General features: G+C 43.9%; 1 protein-coding gene and 1 long non-coding RNA gene across 5 annotated transcripts in view; one reads left to right on the top strand and one right to left on the bottom strand.

The window, feature by feature from the left end:
- The window catches only part of Inpp1 (inositol polyphosphate-1-phosphatase), a 32,366-nt gene that overhangs the window by 9,688 nt on the left and 1,751 nt on the right, over positions 1–20,927 (bottom strand). For 2 of the 4 annotated variants that reach the window (XM_048456025.3, XM_048456026.3), the window contains exon 2: positions 1,185–1,429. In XM_048456025.3, coding sequence (XP_048311982.2) covers positions 1,185–1,388 — 204 coding nt within the window. In that variant the 5' untranslated portion in view covers positions 1,389–1,429. Of the gene's footprint in view, positions 1–1,184; positions 1,430–1,766; positions 1,911–8,674; positions 8,836–20,927 lie in introns of those variants that run through there. The other 2 variants (XM_048456028.3, XM_048456027.3) reach the window with 2 other exon arrangements.
- Positions 5,341–19,885, top strand: LOC146889376 (uncharacterized). The gene is made up of 3 exons (XR_015000100.2): positions 5,341–5,557; positions 13,358–13,541; positions 19,170–19,885. It is a non-coding gene; the product is annotated as an uncharacterized LOC146889376 (long non-coding RNA).

Genomic DNA, 20,927 nt, shown 5'->3' with positions numbered 1-20,927 from the left:
TTTCCATAAATTCCAGCATTTGTTCATGAATAATTGCCTGGGCTTTCTCTAATGCTTGGGGAGGGAGGTCACATATTAACCCCTAAAAGTAATGTTGATACGTATCCAATCCGGTTGCTCAACCGGCCCGTGTGTATAACTGTCTCCATCAGTAACAAGAAAACAAGCTTCCTTCATTTAGCTTGCCAAAGCCAGGTAGAAAAGGGCATGAAGAAGAAACAGTAAGATTGTGGAGATTTTACGTAATTTATGTACTCTCTGCCTGTGGTCAAGATTTTACTTCATCCTAAAGTGATCCTCAAATTTAAAGAATTCATTAAAGATATGAGTTGCTTTTTTTTTTAAACTTTCTATCGTAAAGCTCCATCCTTCCAAATTAAAAAATAAAAAAAATAAAAAAGAGGTGGGGAAGGGATCATATGAAAGCCAACAGGAACCCCAGTGGCACACACTCAGAACCATTTCCTATGTTAACACTCATTCTGTGCTGTGTAATTGCAGGCCACTTATCCAAGCTCCCCGTGACATCCGGATCACAGTGGAATAATAGTTCTTACAAAACTGTCACCGGGTTCACCACTGAGAACTTGCGAAGCCAGGGGGTCACATTTAAATATGTCTGGTGGCATCACTGTTAGAATATTAGGACATTAGCTTCTTCTGGTCACTTCCACACTGAGAACCACAGTGGCTGGCTGTCATGACCAGGATCGAGGGAGATTTTTACCCAATCCCAAACCCGTAACCAAGGCAAACGTTAGACAAATAGTGAAGCGGACAAGCTGGGACTAAGGAGGCAAAGCAAGGGAGACAGGCGGTGCAGACCCGCAAAGAGCCGCCAGCAATCCTCAGCGGCAAGGAGAGTCTAACACTGGGCTTCGGAGGGACCTTAGCCGTGCTCCGTCGCAGAGAACAGGAATTATTTATTAACAAGGAGCTCATCAATAAACAAAGGAGTCGACTCTGTGAACTCATGTTAGAATTCTGAGTCCCCTCAATTTGTTCGCTTTTCGATCCTTCATTGATTTCCCGCAAAGACCATTTTCGTCATACTGTAATGAAAATAAGGGAAGACCAGAAGATGTTTGTTTGGCTCCGAGATATCCTGAGGAGCAGTAAAAGGTCTGCTGTTTACTCAGGGTGGCAGAGGCAGGCTCACAGCCACCTTGGCCCTGACCTCTCACCTTATTCTCCATGTTCTGCTTTACGACTTCCTGCACCAGCACGTCCGCCAGGGTCTTGAAGTCCGCCGCGAACTTCTTGTTCTTCTCCGCATCTTTCTTCTCCTGGACGAGCAGCTGGAAGAGGGCCTCCTGCTGCCGGCACGCCCGGGCGATGTTAGCAGCCTTCTCGGAGACGCGGAGCAGCTCCCGAAGGATGTCGGACATTTCTAAAGGTTCCCCCGCCCTCTGGCTCCTCCGGCTCTCGGCTGGAAAAGTGCAAGAATGTGAAAGAGAAAGCGGTGAGAATCAGGGTGCCTCTCCCACGAACGCCCCGCTGGCAGCAACACCAGCTAGTGGGCACCCCATTTTCAGTGTGCTGACTATTGAAACTTAGTTCTTAAATCTTGTAAAAAAAAATTACACTCTCAAAAGCAAAGCAAAGCAAAACAAAACAAAACCATTACCCCAAAGAACTGAATTTCCAGGGAAAGAAAAAAAAGTCTTTGAATAAGAATCTATATTGCAAAGCCCTAGCAAGACGGAAGTACCAGGGCGTCAGAGGAAAGCCAGATTCTAAGGACCCTAATCATAACACAGCCGTACCATGAAGATAAGCACAGCACTCTCTGTGAGAAGGGCGAGGGTGACAGTCACACTACCACCTCTATGTGGTAAGCGGCAGAGTGGCAAGCATTGGGCCCTGAGGCCACTCTTGGGCGTGCAGCATCTCACAGGCAACTAGGCTAGAAAACATTCCAGAGGCAAGTGTCATCCTCCACCAAGTAGAAGCCTAAACAGCGTGAGGGGAAAATTGCACCTTGCCAGGACCTGAGAGCTCTGGACTTTTAAGAGCCATGTAGTATGCATACGTCTTTCTTTCCCTCCCCTTCCTTCCCCTTCCCTTCCCTCCCCTCCCCTCTCCTCTCACACCCTCTCCCTCTCTCTCTGCAGCCTTGACTGTCAGTGGAACTGTCTCTGTAGCCCAGGCTAATCTTGAACTTAGAGTTCTGCCTCCCAAGGGCTGGGATTAGAGGCGTGCACCGCCACACCTAGCGGCCGAGGTCTTTCTACTGGGCTTCCCTGGAAAGGCTTCCAATTAGCAATGGTACTCTTGTTCAAAGTGTGAACCGTTCCGCTTCCCTTCAGAGAGAGCAGCCCTGAGGATTATCTGCCCCGCACTGCAGTTCCGGAATGAAGCTTAGGGGGTTGAGTAACTTCTAAAGGGTTGCACAAGGCTGAGAGGTGGGGCTCCGGATCGCCCGCACACAACACTAGGCTACTTCATTGTCTCAACTGTTTCCTCTATTAAAAGGAGCTTGAGGCTGGGAACCTACTCAGCCGTGGAAGATGCTGACGCAGGGGCGTGGCGAGCTGTTATAGCTAGTTTGTCTAAATCTGTTTCCCTTATGGCCCGCTGCCTGAGGAAATACTTCCTCAACAGAAAGGAAGGAAAAGTGGGTAGAACAAGGAGATATCCCTCTCGTTCTTCTTTATCCCTGGGCATCAGCAGGAGGAAAGATGCTAACTCTGATGATGGGCCCAGAAACACACAGGTTCCCAAGGAGCCGCTGGCATAATTGTACCAGATCCCCTCCACCTCTCTCATCAGTCGGTACTCTAAATCGTAGCTTAATCTGTGGTAAGAAAATAAGAATTAAAATATTTTCATACAAGGTAGACTAAAATTATTTAAAGTAAGGAAGGCTTTAGGATGACATTTTTCTCTTTTTTGAGGCAGGTTTGGTTCTCACGCTGTCCAAGCTGCCTTACACTTGCTCTGTACCTCTTGTGCTTGATTCTCCAGCCTCCCCTTCCCGTCTACGATTGCAGGTGTGTACTAGTTTCTAGTCTACTTTCTACTGCTGGAATAATGGCCATGGCTAAACCAACATGGAGAGGAAAGGGCTTATTTGGATTATACTTCCTGGTCATAATCCACCCCTTGAGGACATTCAAGGCAGTAAGTGAAGCAGGAGCTATAGATGAATGGTGTTCCATAGCCTGTTCCCTGGCTTCTGCCCAGCTAATTTTTTCATAAAGCCTAGGACAGCCTGTATAACGACAGCACCACCCACGATAGGCCAGGCCCTATGTCAATTAGCAATTGAGGAAACGCCCTCACAGACACGCCCACAGTCCAGACACGCCCACAGTCCAGACACGCCCACAGTCCAGTCTGTCAGAGGCAGTTCTTCAGCTGAGGTTCCCTCTCTCTAGATGCACCAAATGGACAATAAAAACTAACCATGACCACCACATCTGGCCTAAAGATCATCTTGTATATAAGCTATGTGTGCCGGGGAGGTTTCAAGTGTATGTGGGTGAGCGTGTGTGTACATGGGTGTGCATGAAGGTACATATGTATGGAGGTTCGTGAACACATGGGTTTGCATGCGTGTGTAGATCCGGGGTTGATATCTAGCATCTTTCTTAAACACTTCCCCACATTATATTTGAGACAGGGCATCTCATCTAACCTGAAATCTACAGATCGATTAGACTGACTGGCCAGCCAGCAAGTCCCAGGGATCTGCCTGCTTCTGCTTCCAAGTGCTGGGATCAGGAGGCATGTGGTACTCTGTTTTATATGAGGGCTGGGGAGCAAACTCAAGCCTTGATATTTAAGGAGTCTTGTCATTATAATGAGGTTTTTTTGTTTTAGTTTTTTTAAGGGAGTGTTGCATGTGTGTGTGTGTGTGTGGTACATGTGTGTGCAGGTGCACATATGTGAACACACATGAGAAAATCAAAGGTCAACTTTGGGTGTGCTCAATTGCTCTGTACCTTGCTCTTTGAGCAGGGTCTCCCACTGAATCTTGTGCTCTCTTTTGCAGTATGTCTGGCTGATCCTGAGTTCCAGGAATTTGCTTGTCCCTTCTGCTCACTCCAACCCCCCAGCTAGGGTCACAGGTGAGCGCTGTCACCATGCTCAGCTTTCTGGGTCCTGAGAATCAAAACTCAGGTCCTTGCGGTTGTGGGACTTTCAGATATTTAAGACGGGTCTTGCGAACCTGACCATGCTGACCTTCAACTGGATATACAGTTCAGCCTAACCTTAAACTTCTGATCTCTTCTCACCTCAGACTTCCAAGTAACTGGGGTTACAAGCCCAGCTAATAAAGGCATTAAAAAAAAAAAAAGAAAACAACTAAAATTGAATCTATAAGAATTCTAGGGCTCCTTGGAATGGCCCAAGCAAAATATGCCTATGAATAAAACTTTATAGATCTATGGGATAATACAGTTAGAAAGCAAGCAACCACAACTACTTTGTAAAGGTCCTGTACTCCGAGACTCAATCTTGTTAGAAGGGTCACTTTGCTTTGAGGTGGACGTGTCCATCAATAAAAGTAGCATTCATATGGCAAACCCACTTGAACTCAGAAAGAATTTACGGCATCTAATATAGAAATACTTGCCACAAGTGATGTTATCAAACAGCACAAGCAGAGAGACGCATACATATCCTTACTATAACTCATGCGCCACAAGAGTATAAATTCAGGGACCACTACTTTGATCAGCAAATATTCTGCATTACTGTAAGAGCAAGGAGTCAACAAAGCAACAGTATCTGGGGTCTTATTTAGAAGCAACACGGGGGATATAAAGCTCACTTTGAACTTGAGCAAGGTACATATCAACTGTTAATCGCATTCAATGGCTTCAAAATCAATGTTTTATCTAAAAAGAAACCACTATACCGGTTCCCCCGCTGGGTAAGCCTCTGCTCCATTGCCTCTGGGAACCTGGAATTCCTCCGTTCTACTTCCGGCTTATTCTGGTAACAGTCATCTTCCCTACCTGAGCAGATGTTTCTTAGCAGGTACAGGAACTTGGCCAAGAGGAGAGAACTTGCAGCTCTGAACCATGGCCTGTGATGACTGGAGTACGGGCTCTAGAAACTCATAGCACTGCATCTGGGTTTTCAGGTCCTGAGCTGCCATATGTCAATCTTGGCCTTTTTTTTTTCTTCTGACCCAACACACCGCTCGTCCCATTTTGTCAGATTCCAGATGGTTCTGGGTTCCTTGGCCAGGGTCAGTGGAGACTTTCCCCAGCCAGCCCAACCAACACAGTACGTCTCCAGCTCACTCCCTCTGGAGTTCCCGGTCTCAAACAAACCACCTCCTACAGCATGGGTACGGAACTTTCTACTTTTTTGGCAGCTCTGCAAGTTTGTACTCCTTGTTTCTGGGAGACGGAGGCAGCTAAGCCCAGCAGGGTGAGGCCATCTGGGACAACACAGAAGCCCTTTTGTCTCAACGAACCATTTTATATTTAGGGGGCTGACCTACTACTTTCTGGTGGGACATCTCATTCCTTCCCCCAAACTCAAATTGTTGGCCTTCACCCTCATCTCTGCCCATTTATCGTGAGCTCATCCAAGGCAGGTAAGAAAACAGCCCAGGGCACATTGCTCTTAGTTGGAACTCTTGACGCGAGTCATTTCTGAAAAGAGTCGGGGAAGGGGGGTAACATCAGCAAACAATCTCTCCAGTTTTCTATGGGAATTATCTCTCAAATTCCCTTAGAAAGCTAATTGAATTTATACAACCATTAATTGCCTCGTTGCTCTCTTTGGGGATGGTTGGCACCTGATGGTAAGAATCTTAATGAAACCAGATAGGAAAGATGATGCGTGCACAGGGCTAGGCAGAGCTTGTTCTAAGTAGTGGTTGTTTCTATTTGTAGGTCTGTGTGTGTGTGTGTGTGTGTGTGTGTGTGTGCGCGCGCGCACGCATGCACACACAGGGTGCTCCTTGAACTCAGTTTGGCCATATGTCACTATTTAATTGACAGCTGTTTTCTTTCCACTCTCAGAAAAACCCTTTTTTTCATAAGCAAATGAGCAAAGCCTGTGCTCACACTCATTGTAAGGCGTGTGCTAGGTACTTGTTCAACGTCCAGCGATGTCCCTCTTAACCAAATGCATGACGCTGGCGATGGGGCTAGCCAGGGGCCTCGATCGCGACAGGTACCCAGTTCTTCTTGTATTCATTTGCTGTTTAAGACTGGACAGCCTCCCGTTCAGAGACTGGCAACTCGTCAGGGTGAGGGTGTCCTCACCTGGCCTCTCTGGGGTGGCCATGTAACTCAGGCACGTCTCCCTCTTCTGAAGAACTCAGTCAGGCTGGATTAGGACACACCCATGTTTTGGGCTGTGTTTTTACTTTTTTGGCTCTTTTGAGGGGGCCTGCCAACCAGCTCTGAAATAAATCACGTGGAGGCTTATTCTTACTCATGGATGCCTGGCCTGAGCTTGGCTTGTTTCTAGCCAAGTTTTCTTAAATTATCCTGGCTATCTTTCGCCTCTGGGCTTTTACCTTTCTATATTTCTGTATTTCTTTCTTCTTATTCCATGGCTTGCTGTGATGTGGTGATACTTCATTTGTATTTTAAGAAATAAAGCTTGCCCGGAGATCAGAATACAAAACAGCCACCTAGTCGGCCATACCGGCCAGGCAGTGGGGGCACACACCTTTAATCCCAGCAGCCACACTAGTTAGCCATAGAGGCCCAGGGGCTGACGGTGCACGCCTTTAATCCCAGCACTAGAGAGGAATATAAGGTGGGATGAGACAGAATCTCACTCTCTTTCAGTCTGGAGATTTCATAGAGGTAAGAGCTCTCTAGTGACTGGCTCCTTTGTTTTTCTGATCTTCAGGTTGAACCCCAATATCTGTCTCTGGGTTATTATTATTCATGCTGCACTGGGTGGCTGGGTGACTGACCCCTGGAGTCCCCTCCTTCTCTCACTCCCAGATCTTCTCTTGCTTCCTCCTCCTTTGAGATCTGCCCTCTCGTTCATTCTCTCCACCTGCCGGCCCTGCCTCTCCTTTTGCCTGCCTAGCTATTGGCTGTTCAGCTCTTTATTAGACCAATCAGGTGTTTTAGGCAGGCACAATAACATGGCTTTGCAGAGTTAAACAAATGCAGCATAAAAGAATGCAACCCATCTTTCTTTCATTTCTGCATTTAGGACATGGCAGGGAAATAGTTGTGTGTGTTCAACTCATACACATGTTTTTGTCAACTATTTCCCACTCATGTTTGGTTGAACCCAGGCAGGAAGGTGGGTCAATGTATGGGACGGCATTGTCACGGTCTGAGGTTCGGGGGTCAAGGCTTCAATGCCGTCATGCCAGAGGAATGAAGCGTAGCCCTTACCTCCTCTCCAGAGAGAGGCCAACACAGCCACCACCACCCCCCTTTGTCCTCTGTCTTCTGGCCAAACAGTAAAAGTGGGATAAATTGTCCCTCTTGTGTGATCAAGAAGTTTACTTCTATGAGACGCATTTCCCAGGTAGCTGATACTCTAGCAGCCAGTCTGGTGGTGACAGGGTGAGCGTGGAAGCAGTTTCTTGGTAGCCTTGGTTTGTAATGACCCACCAAGTCACTTTTCCGCAAAACGGGCTTCATTCTTTATCATCCCAGACAAAACCATGCATATATAATATACACATATCTATCTATCTGTCTGTCTGTCTGTCTGTCTATCTATCTTATTATCCTATATATATATATATATATATATCCATCTTATTATCCTATCTATTCATATAAAGACAGACATATATAAAATTGCGTCATGATATCAGAGGCTAGAGTCTCTGGCTTTGGGGAGATTTTCAAATCTAATTGGAAAAATATTTTTAAAAAATCAAGTAGAACAATGAAAAAATAACCCAACAAACAAAAAATATCACCCAGGGGATGGGAGTGGGAGGTGATGGCTCATTCTTTGAAGTGCTTACCACTCCACCGCAAGGACCTAAGTTTTGATTCTCAGGACCCAGAAAACTGAGCATGGTGACAGCGCACACCTGTGACCCTAGCTGGGGGGTTGGGGTGGGCAGCAGGGACAGGCGAATTCCTGGAACTCAGGGTCAGCTAGACACACTACAACAGAGCTCAAGATTCAGTGGGAAGCCCTGCTCAAAGAGCAGGGTAGAGAGCAACCGAACACAGCCAAAGTTGACCTTTGGTTTTCCCATGCGTGCACATATATGCACTTGCACACACAAGTAACACACACACACATACACGCATGCAACACTCCCCTGAAAAATCCCAAAACAAAAAACCTCATTACAACAGGACTCATTAAATTTCTACCTATTCTCTTGTCTACATTGGAGGGCAAGCCAGATCTAGCAGTAGACAGGCCGGTGATCCCAGCAGTCAGGAGGTAGGAATAGAATGGGGAGGGGGCAGGGTTCAAGGTGAGTTCAAGGACGTACAACCCTGTCTGAAAAGAAAACCAAAACAGAAGTCTAAAATCAGCTCTGGGGCTAGGGCTGTAGCTCAGAGGGAGCGCCCTTGCCTAGCACGTGCGAGCTCTGAGTTTGACCCCCAGTATGAAAAGAAAAACAATATATTTCAAACGGTTTACAGGTATCTAAGAGGCAATGAGCGGTAATAATATGAAAGGCACAGGCCTTGCAATCAAACGTAGTTCAGGCTCAGCCCGAGCCTCTCCTCATCTGCAATTGGGGGCTAAAGCTTACCTTTCTGTGATGTCTGAAGTTCAAACGAGGTGTCCGGAAAGGCTCTAGCCCCGAGCCCGCACACAGGAGCTAATAAGCGGCAGCTCTGCCTATGGAACACGACCTCACAGACACCCTAGTCATCGGTTCTTCTTTGAGAAAGTCTGAGGCTGGCAAGTTATGTGGGTCACTGAAACCCTTGCTGAAAATTTAGCAGTTCATTAAATCCCAAAGCCTGGGAACTATTTGTAACGCTGGGAACAACCCAGAAAAAGTCCCTTTATGTAGGCCAGATCTGATTGCTTCAGTTTCTGGGCGTATGGGTGGAAACTCTGGCTCCTGGAAGCTGGGCCACGACTCTGGCCTCACGTCAGACCGTCTGAAGGTGGCCTGGGAGAGACACTTTTCTACAAAGGGGGTGTTTTGTCAGGAGACTTGGGCTTCGAAGGCCCAGGTCTGTTTTTCTGAGAAGACCCGGCCCGCCCTTCTGCTATTCACAGTCAGAGATGGGGCCCTCAACGAAACAGCAGGCTCTCACAAAGAGCTGAGGAGTTCAGTTTTCCCTCCCTCCGGCAGATAATCTGGTCTGCAGAGACCCTGTGGATGCTTCCACTAAGTACGGCTCATGTCCTAATCAGTTATTTAACCACCCCCCGAGCAACGGTGATGTGACCCCACCGTATGGTGACTCTCCTTCACAGACAGCTACGGCTGGAGGAGGAGAGGCTTGGCACCCATAGAGTATGTGGGTGTTTTACAAGATGTGTTGTGTGATGTTTTACCCTCGGTTTTTTGGAGGGGTGCACCACCCAACTCCCAAATAAATCACACACAGAGGCCTATTCTTACTTATGAATGCCCGGCCTTAGCTTGGCTTGTTTCAAGTCAGCTTTTCTTATACTAAATTAACCTGTCTACTTTTTCCCTCTGGGCTTTTATCTTTCTTCTTCTGTATACCTTACCCTCCTTTTTACTCCGTGGTTGGCTGGGTAGCTGGCCCTCTAGCGTGTTCTCTCCTTGTTCCTCTTCTTCCTCAGCTCTCCTTTTATTCCTCCCATCTGCCAGCCCCGCCTATCCTTGCTCCTGCCTTGCTATTGGCCATTCGGCCCTTTATTAGGTCATCAGGTGTTTTAGACAGGCAAGGAATCATAGCTTCGCAGAGTTAAACAAGCGCAGCATAAACAAAAGCCACACACCTTAAAATAATACTCCCCGACAAAGGTGTCCCCCACTACGGTGATGGATGCCAAGGTGTGGCCAAGGCTCTGCTCAGCTCACACTGCTGTTGTGGGGAAGTGGACTCCATTCGACCGCTCTCTTTGCTATTCTTGAGGCTTAACGATTGGAAGCTGTTCTGGCAAAGGGGAAGGGAGAGGGCCAGAGAATTGCTCAGCCGTTCCCAGCACCCGTAGGCATGACTTATAACCAAACGTCTGTAATTCCCAGGAATCTGATGCCTCCCTGAGCTCCACAGGCACCAGACATGAACAGACATACATGGGATCCATACATATACACAGGCAAACACAAATACCCACACACAAAATAAATTTGAAAAACTCAAATAGGGGCAGGAGAACAGAATCTGGTCCCCAGTAAGTTAAGACAGGGCTCAGTCTTGGGTACAGTTTGCTAATATCAACCGCACCGATGCCGCCCCGAGATGTTCAACTGCCCTCCTGGTCACCTGACCCAGAGGAATCTGATCAGGCAGCTTTACCAGAGACTTGTGATCCTGCCTTTATGTTTACTGGAAACTAAAATGTCTTCCTGGTTGGACTTTCCGTCATCTAGCCATCCACGATGTCTCAGGAGCCAGCATTACGGAAGGGGATTGCCTGCACTAGGACCTGGGTGATCACGGTCCCTATGCCACAGGCCCTAAGTCTTACCTTTCAGGCACTGAGTTCTGACTTCTTGCCCACTGTCTCTGTGTTCTGGGAACACGACACATTTCCGTGTGCTGTTCGTCTTGGCTCACATGCTTCCCCCTGGGTGTCTACCACTCTTTTTCAAAGGCAATAAACTTGAGTAAGTATCTCATAAAAGAGATCCAAACTCCTGACCACAAATGGTCAATAAACAGGTGAGAAAGTTTACCTTGCAGGGAGTTAGGAAAATACAACTTTAAATCTCAACAGGATATCAGTACATGCCCAGGGGAACCGCTTCCGTAAAAAAAGACCGACATGGGACTGGAGAGATGGTTCAGTGGTTAAGAGCATTGCCTGCTCTTCCAGAGGTCCTGAGTTCAATTCCCAGCAACCACGTGGTGGCTCACAACCATCTGTAATGAGATCTGGCGCCCTCTTCTGGCGTGCGGGCATACAAAGAGACAGAATGTTGTATACATAATAAATAAATAAAATCTTTAAAAAAAAAAAAAAAAAGACTGATATGCCTGCGTCCAGATCAAGACACGGAGCAACCATCGCTTACATAGTGGAGGCCTGGACGAAACTGGTGTAACTGTCTAAAAAGCCACTGTGTGGTTGGTAGAATGTTCGCTTTCTGCAGTAGAAATGGTGATCCGTGATCCGGCAGTTTCCCTTGTTCACATATCCCAAATCACACAGGCATTAAAATATGTCTTCAGGAGTGTGCGCATACATCATCCTTCCAGGGAGCTAACGCTGGCAGGAACTCAAGTAACCACCCATAGTAAAATGAAGTCAACTCTAGCACACTCGCACAACAGTGGAGGTGAACGATTGCAACAGGACACAACGCAGAGGTAGCTCACAAAAACATTCTGTCGTCAAAGAAGGCAGTAAATTGTATATGGATTTAATTCATTCCAACATTCAAGTGTGTGCCTGCGTGTGTGTGTGAGCGTGTGTGTGCATGCATGCATGCATATGTGCAGATGTGTGCCAGTGTGCCCGTGTGTGCGTTTGTATGCCCGTGTGTGTGTGCGTGTACATGCATGCAAGTGTGCAGGTGTGTGTGAGCGTGTGTGTGCATGCATGCATGTGTGCATATGTGTGCCAGTGTGTGTGTGTGTGTGTGTGTGCCCCCGTGTGTGTGTGTGTGTGCACATGTACATGCATGCGAGTGTGCAGGTGTGTTGCTCATGTGTGTATGTGTATGTGTGTATTTAACACATGGATGGAAAGAAGAGAGCCTCCAGTAGAACCATCTCTGGATCCTTCAGCTCCAGCTCCTGGGCTGAAGGAGAACAGGAGAGAGCTATATGGCTAACCTGGGTCCCTAACACACTACACATCTGTTTACTAATCTGTGTTCTGTTTGGCAAGAGACTTAAAACATATCTGATTTCTTATAACTCTCGGGGCAGACTCAGAGGGGTTCAACACATGCTGACGTATGAATTCCCCTTGGTGTCATAAGCATAGAATCCACCCTTGTCTTGATGCTTATTTTTGACAGATGTTTCAAGATACGGAAGAGAGCAATACAGAATTCCAAATGTAACATTTACCCTTAAAAGCAAAGGGACTGGAAAAAGGATATGTATAATACGATTGACCTAAAAAGCTCAAAGCACGAAACAATAGGTGTGGCTCATTAAAGTCACAGAAATATCTAAACAGAGTACGTTTGCATTTCTGGTGATCTTTAACCATAAGCTGGTTAATATTTATCTTCCTGGTCTCATTCTTAGTTTTATTTCCCCATTTTTCTGTTAATGAAGCTTATAACCACTCGTATTTTTAAGGGAGGCTCGTGATCATTCCCAGAACAGACCGGGGTTGTGCACAAGTCCTGTGAATTCTGAGGAGCTGAGTAGGGGTGAGCTCTGAAATTGGGCAGTTCAAACCCTCCCTGGAAAGGTTGCTAACAGGGCTGGGGAGAGATGGCTTGGCAGTTAAGAGCGCTGGCTGCTTTTCTAGAGAATCCAGTCTTAATTCACAGCCTCCAGTTGGCTCACCAACGTCTGTAACTCCAGTTCCATGGGCTCTGACATTCGCACGTGGCCTCCCCGGGCACCAGACACACACTGGTACACATACACACATGAAGGCAAATACTCACACACATACAAAGATTTTAAAACGTGTAAGGCTGCTAACAATAAAAAAACAGGGCATCCCTTTTTTTTTTAAAACCAAGTTATGTTTTCCTTAAGCAAAATTAAAATTTGGTCATTTTAATTTCCTCCTTTGGTGTGTCATCCTCATTTACACCAACGGGAAGCCTACCATTGTTACACTGTAAAAGCACACACTTCAATACCAACTGATAAAGTTACCTGAATTAATTTAAATTTAGGTAATTAATTTAGGAGATCTAAAATATTTAGTTGTTTGAGGCTAAAACCAGCAAGCAATTAATCTCTCTTTGAAAAAAATGGAGAAAGCAAAGGGGAAATAATGGAAAGGAAAATAAATTCTGATACATCCCCCACTGAGATAATTAACCTTTTGAAAGTTCAGCTGGAATCTCCAGCTCTGGCCCCAGTTCTCTCTCTCCAAACTCCACCCTCTCAGAGACCCGCCAAAAAGCCCAGTTCCACATTCTCGGTAATGGCAGCAGCTCCTCCCCGGAAGCTACCGGCTGCTCAAGACCCCACCTACAGTAATGGGACACAAACCCGGATTGTGAAGCAGGTATCATTGCGCTGCTTCAGAGCAGCCACGTGATTCACCCCGCCCCCTCCCGCTGCCTTACTCTCTAGGGGCTAGAGGACTCACCTGGGAATTCTTTGCTCAAATACACCTGGTCTTTTACTTTTTATTTCAGCTCAATATGGCTTCCTGTGTTGGCAAAGAAACCTACTATGGGGGCATGGAAAACATCATCTTGCTGCCCAAACCCAGGAGGAGTTGAGCCTCCCCCACCAGGAGGATTGCCCCTGACCAGGTGGAGAGACCACTCCTCTTTGGATCTCTCTTTTCCACCTGACTGGATTGACTTTTGGCTTCAGGTGAGTCACCCAATTCCAAGCCACCACCTGTAGAGGTCCAGGACCTTTCCCAAGTCAAGACCCCTTCTGGGTCAAAGACTCTCAGGGCTCCTGTCAAGCCATGGCTGTCCCAAGCAACCCAATCCATCTATAGAGCAAAGACAGTCTTTGCTCTGCAGGGGGTCCTTTGTAGGGGAGATATCCTACACAAAGGCAGCTACCGCACCTTCCACCCCAGGCTATAGTAGTGAACGCACTGCTGTAGGCTTTGGTTTCCAGCACAGACTTGGAAATGGGCAGCCATGGGTCTAAATCCAATCTTCAGTCACACCTTGGGCATCTACTACAAAATTTATTCAAGGGGCTGGAGAGATGATGGCTCAGTGGTTAAGGGCCTTGCCTGCTCTTTCAAAGGTTCTGAGTTCAATTCCCGGCAACCACATGGTGGCTCACAACCATCTGTAATGACGTCTGGTGCCCTCTTCTAGCCTGCAGACATACACACAGACAGAATATTGTATACATAATAAATTAATAAATATTTTTTTAAAAAATTTATCCAAATCAGGGCTGTCTCACACCATATGACATGGTTTGAGCTCCCTCATCTAGGATTTTTGAGTCCTGAACTCACGCCCTTTCCTCTTCCCTGTTCCCTTTTTGTCTCTCTACCTACCTCTACTATGAGATGGCCTTTCACTCTTTCTCTCTCCCCATCGCCCAATAAATCTCTTGCACTAATTCTGTTGTTCCTGGTGTGTTCTCTTGGTGACATCCCTTGGCAGGGCCCACCAAAAAGACAAAAAAAATCTTTTTACTCACTAGGTTCTCCTGGCATTTAGTCTGGTCATGCTGGGACTCCACCAGCAACAGATCTGTTCTGTAGTGATATATTACTTGTGTTTTAATAAATAAAGTTTGCCTGAAGATCAGAGTACAAAGCAGCCACCCTAGTCAGACATAGAGGCCAGACAGTGGTGACACACACCTTTTATCCCAGCAGCCACACTAGTTAGTCACAGAGGCCAGGTGATGGGGCACACCTTTGATCCCAGCACTAGAGAGGAATATAAGACAGGAGGAGACGGGTCTCAGGCTCAGCCTCAGTCTGAGGATTCCTAGAGGCAGGATCGCCCATTTCAGTTTGAGGTAGAGGTAAGAGTCAGTGGGTGGCCACTTTGGTTTTCTAATCTTGAGCTTGAACCCCAATATCTGTCTCTGGGTTTTAATCATTTGTACTATATCTGGAGCCCAACATTTGGAGTACAAATTCATGTAAAAAGCCATTTGCCTGTGGCTTTACAGCCACTGGTACAGGCCAGAGCTACATGTGGCTGGAGTCACCACCCTACCGGCTAGGTTTATCTTTCTTCTCTCCTGGTGGGCTCTCTCTGAACCCCCTATGCCAAACAACATAGCTGCCTTGAAATCCAGGCAGGATTTTACTGTTCTGCCCAGCAGCACTAGGTCTCTCATATCTTCAACAACATCAGTGGGAAATTTGGTGAGAAGATTGGGAAACCTTAAGGGAAGGATTAGTTAAAAGAGAGGTTTTTTTTTCTCACATTCAAAAATGGGAAACATTATTACAGTGGAAGGAGTTGGGTCTCTGTAGGATAATACACTGGACAATTTGAAAATGGAACAGTTAAATGAGACGGTAACTAGTTTAGATAGGATTTATACAATGTCAGTGGTAAACATTATCAACATGATCATTTTGACCACTAAGAAACTTGGTTACTCTGAGTGCTAAGATAGACCTTAGAAAAACTTAATAAAACAGATCACAGAGATATTCAAATTCAGGCAGAGGAATTCAATGGAGTATCAATTTCAACATTGCATTAAAAGGTTAGAGAGGAACAGGCTAAGGTTTTTCAAACAGGAATTGTCAAATGGCAGAGGCTCTGTTACAGATAACTGAACTCTTGGGCCATTGTTAGATTTAAGGAGATTCAATGAAGTAACAGTCTCATATGGCATGCAATCACTTTTTGTGAAGGAAATGTTAATCTTGTGCTCAGTTTGTAATAGAATTATCCCTAAAGACTAGATAGAGTTGGTTAATGCTGTTTTAGAGGCTGGTCCACAATTACAACGGAGAACCTGGTGCAGAGAAGACACTAAGATGATTGAACAATGGAGTAAAACTAGAAGCATGGAAATCTTCCAGGATCAACTTCTTGGAGAAGGAGATTATGCTAATGTACAAATGCAATTCCTATATGATGGTCACATCCTGGCTTTATGCTGTGCCGCAGCTTTGAAGGCTTGGGATAGAATTGAAGAAGGAAAGAAGACTGAGTCATTTACTAAAGTCACACAGGGTCCAAAAGAAACCTTCACGGATTTCTTACAAAGACTGACATCAGCAGTAAATAGAATGAGACCAAATCCAGAAGCTAGACAAATGATAATTGAACCTCTGGATTTTGAAAATGCTATTTCTCAATGCAAAAGGTTAATTAAGCCATTAAAGACAAGATCAGCACCCTTGGAAGATTGGACCTGAGATACAATTAACACTGAACCTCATAACCATATTATGAAATGGAGAGATAGTTTCCAGAGGTGTGAGAAAAAAAATTGAAATGTCAGGTATTATAATTATAGCAAACAAGGACACCTTTAAAAGGATTGTAAGCAGGACATTTCTAGAAACAAGGTTTATTCTAAGCATAATTCAAACAGAGTGCCACCCCATTATGGATTATGCAGAAGGTGTGCCAAAGGAAGGCATTGGACTAATGAATGTAGATCAACAAGAGACATTCAAGGCAATCCTTTGCCATTGGGTAACTCCATGAGAGGCCTCTCATAGACCCCTATGCCAAATCCGGTTCAGTCATTTCTTGCCATCATAGAGGAAATTCCTTCCCAGAACAATTAAAGAAACCAATGCCTATTGTAAGAAATCGTACTGCTTTGGATGATAGAACAGCTATAGAAGAGAGAACAAAAAAAATCAGGAGACACCATAAAGCAAGTACTTTGGCAAACTTCCATGAATGAACAAAGACCAAAAATTAAAAATAGGAAAAAAATTATGTTATCATTGAAGGTCTGGTAGACACAGGTGCAGATGTAACAATAATCTCACCAGAATCTTGGCATCCAAATTGGCCACTTCAGGAGGTAAATGTTCAGGTTTTAGGGATTGGAACTTTATCGTAGGTAAAGCAGAGTGCAAGATAAGTTGAATGTATAGGGCTGGAAGGACAGAGAGGAAATTAAAGCCATCTATTGCTAACATAGCAGTGAATTTGTGAGAATGTGATTTGTTATAGCAATGCAATACTCACATTAACATTTCCCCAATCATAGAAACAACCCATAAATTAACATATGCTTCTGGAGAAAATATTACATTATATTTTAAAGAACAGGTTGAACAGGAATAGAACACAACAGTTGCTAATCTTCCAAAGGCACCAACAGTTCTACCTTTAAAACGATTGACAGACAACCCTGTATGGGTTGCACAATGGCCTTTAACAACAGAGAAAATGAAGGCTTTAGAACACCTGGTACAGGAGCAATTAAATGCTCAGCATATTGAAGACTCAACCAGCCCTTGGAATTCTCTTGTATTTGTTATTAAAAAGAACTCTGGAAAATGGAGAATGCTAATAGATTTAAGAGCTGCTTATAAGGTAATTCAGCCAATGAATTCTCTACAGGCTGGAACTCTTTGCCTTCCCTATTACCTAAAGGATGACCTCTTACAGTTATTGATTTAAAAAATTGAGTCTTCACTATATCTTTACAAAAAATACAGAGAAAATTTTGCCTTCACAATGCCAACTTATAACAATTCTCAGCCTGCTAAAAGATATCAATAGAAGGTCCTCTCACAGGGAACATTAAATAACCCCACCCTGTGCCAATAGTTTATATGGCAGTCATTGGAAATTATGCGTAAGCAATTTCCTGAATCTATAATTTACCATTTCCTGGATGACAGTTTATTATCTGATTCTAATGTAGATACTTTAGAAAGAATGTTTGAAGAAGTAAAGAAAATATTGCCTTGTTGGGGAATACAAATTGCTCCTGAAATACAAAGAAGAGAGTCTATTAATTATTTAGGCTATAAAATAGGTTTAGGGGGCTGGAGAGATGGCTCAGTGGTTAAGAGCACTGACTGCTCTTCCAGAGGTCCTGAGTTCAATTCCCAGCAATGATATGGTAGCTCACAACCATCTGTAATGAGATCTGATGCCCTCTTTTGGCCAGCAAGCAGACAGACATTGTATACATAATAAATAAATAAATCTTTAAAAATAAAATAAAATAAGTTTACAAAACATGAGGACCCAAAAGTTGCAAATTAGGAGAAACTGATTGTAGACTCTTAATGGCTTCCAAAGATTGCTAGGAGATATTTCCAATCTATATCCCACTATTGAGATAAAACTTGACAAACTGATTAGTTTAAACAAAATCTTAGATGGTGACAAGGACTTAAATAGTTCCAGGAAATTATCAGTCAAAGCTGAGAGAGAATTGGCTTTCATAGAAGAGAAATTTGCAGAAGGCACATGTGGATCCTGTGGATGCAATATTGAATTGCATCATGGTCACATTTTCCTACAGCATTCTCATTTTCCTACACATTTTAATGTAGAGGGAAGATACTATCTTTGAGTTGATCTTTTATTGCATAAACCAAGTAAAAAATTAAAACTGTATTGCAAAAGGTCTCTGAGTTAATTCTAAAAGGAAAACTGAGATTTCATCAATTAGCAGGAATAGACCCAGCTTTAGAAAGTATAGTACCTTTTAATAATGATGAGACTCACAAATTATGGAAAGAAAGTGAACCCTGACAAAGAGCTCGTAGTAATTTTTTGGGAGAGATTAACAACTATCCCCAAAGCAAGAGAATTCAACTTATAGAGAGAACTAATTGGATCCTTTCCCACATTGTAGGGGACACAACAATAACTGATACAAATAAATAAGGAAAGACAGATTAAAAAATCAAAAAACTTAAGTGGATCAAAGCCCTTATGGTTCTGTCCAAAAGTCACAATTATATGCTATTTTCGTGGTACTAAGGGATGCTACAGAACCTCTCAACAGAGTTACTGATTTGCAATATGCAGAAAGAGTTGTAACCACTGAATTTATACCAGATGATGCAGAATTGACTAGTATTTATTCAGTTACAAGAAATAATCAGAAATATGAATCACCCCATACACATAACACATATCATGGGTCTGCCAGGTCCTCTAGCACAAGACAGTGCAGAAATCAATCAATCATTGGTTGGAAATGTCCTGAAGGTCTCAGAATTTCATTTTAGAAAAACACACTGGTGTAGGAGTTCCTTCTGTTTGTGTGTTGCTTTCATTGGATAATGAATAAAGAAACTGCCTTTGCCGAGTTGATAGGGCAGAACTTAGGTAGGAGGAGAAAACAGAACTGAATGCTGGGAGGAAGAAGGACAGAGTCAGAGAAGCCATGGATCCTCCATCAGAGATGGACGCCAGTTAGAATCTCCGGAAAACCACTGCTACATGGCAATACACAGATTAATGGAGATGGGTTAAACTAATATGTAAGAATTAGCCAATAAGAAGCTAGAGCTAATGGCCAAGCAGTGTTTTAATTAATACAGTTTCTGTGTGGTTATTTCAGGTGTAAGCTAGCTGTGTGGCTGGGACAAACAAGTGGCCCTCTCCCTTGCAACAACACACCATGTCAACAGCAGAAGTTTAAAAACAAACTTTTCCATCACGTGGCAACAAGCCAAGGAACTTATAAGAAAATGTCCTACTTGTTCTTTGTATAATCAGATACCACTACCTGCAGGAAGTAACTCAAAGGGTACTTAAAGGAATGAAATCTTGCAGATGGATGTGTTCCATTTTGTAGAATTTGGAAAACTAAAATATGGACACCGCACCATTGATACCTATCCAGGTTTTTCAATAGGAAAAGCTTTTTTAATATGAAGAATCTTGATTAACATTACATACATCATGATGGATATGAAACTGCAAAACTGTGTTTAAGAGCATACACTTGCAACAATATGTATTCAGTCAGCAGAAGAATTACACGCACTGATTTCTTAAACGGGTAACATCGTTACGTAAATAAAACCTCAACTTTTATTAAGAACATTTTACATGAAAGACTTCTGAAGACCACACAGCTACCCACCTTCACAACTGTCAATTCTCACCTGCGGATTTCAAGACTGCGTATTTTTTGGTGTTGCTCATCCTTTCAAAAATTTGTCATTGTTTCCTACTTTAAGTTTATTTTTGAAATGATGACTTAGGAAGTACTGTGTTGTGAACTGAGGATGCAGCTCAGTTGGTGAAGTGCTTGCCAGACATGCCTGGGGCCCTGGGATGCATTCCCAGCATTAATAATGCTGGGAATTATTATTAATAAATATATATTTATTAATATTTATTTATAAATATTTATAATATAATAATATATTATATTATAATGTATAATAATATATATAATATATAATAATAATATAATATATTATATATATTATATATAATATATATTATATGTATAAATATAATATACCTATTTTAATATGTAATATAATAAAATATAATATAAATATTTATGGATATTTATGAATATTTATAAATAATACACATAAATATATGTGTGGCGGCATATTCCTATAACACCAGCAACTACGTAGGTGGAAACAGGAAATTAAGGTTCTCCTCTACCTCAGAGGGATTGAGACCAGGCTGAGATACATAAGACCCTGTCTAACTTACTAACTAAACGTTAGAATGGAATTACTAGTTGCGTTCAAGTATCATTTCGTGCACATGGTATATGTTCATGCGCACATATGCATAGCATGATCCAGTATTTGTAGATGCGGAGGGGGTGTGTGCCTGTGGAAGCCCACAGTTGGAGCTGGATGTGTCCTTAGACCTCTCCAGTTTGCTGTAGCAGTGTCTCTCACTGAACCTGAAGCTTGCTCTAGTTACGCTAGCTAGACAGACCGTCCTGAGAATTCACCTCTACCCCCCAATGCTGGAAGTACTGGACGATGGCTATGCCTGCCTTTTGTATGAGTCCTGGGGTTATGAAGGGCTTTATGCAACAAACCCTTCCCCCTACACACACACACACACACACACACCCCTTCTGCTATTATTGCCATTCCCTTACCTGCCCCCCAGCTCGGGTCATGCTAATAAACAGGTACGCGTAGCGAACATGACTCCACGCTAATTGTGAGAAATAGAAAACAAACCTTTCATTTCCAAATTACCCCAGGCAAAAGCACGAACACTGAGTCCTGCTGACCTCATTAGGTCACAGACTGCATTCTAACAAGGACATTTACAAGGGCTCCTACCTAGAGGAAGTTTGGATGTGTGCCATTCTTGCCTTTAAAACTGA

Source organism: Myodes glareolus, chromosome 27 (assembly GCF_982192425.1).
Source record: "Myodes glareolus chromosome 27, mMyoGla1.1, whole genome shotgun sequence".
NCBI lineage: Eukaryota > Metazoa > Chordata > Mammalia > Rodentia > Cricetidae > Myodes > Myodes glareolus.
The sequence above is the reverse complement of the archived record's forward strand: the minus strand, read 5'-3'. Positions and strand labels throughout refer to the sequence as shown.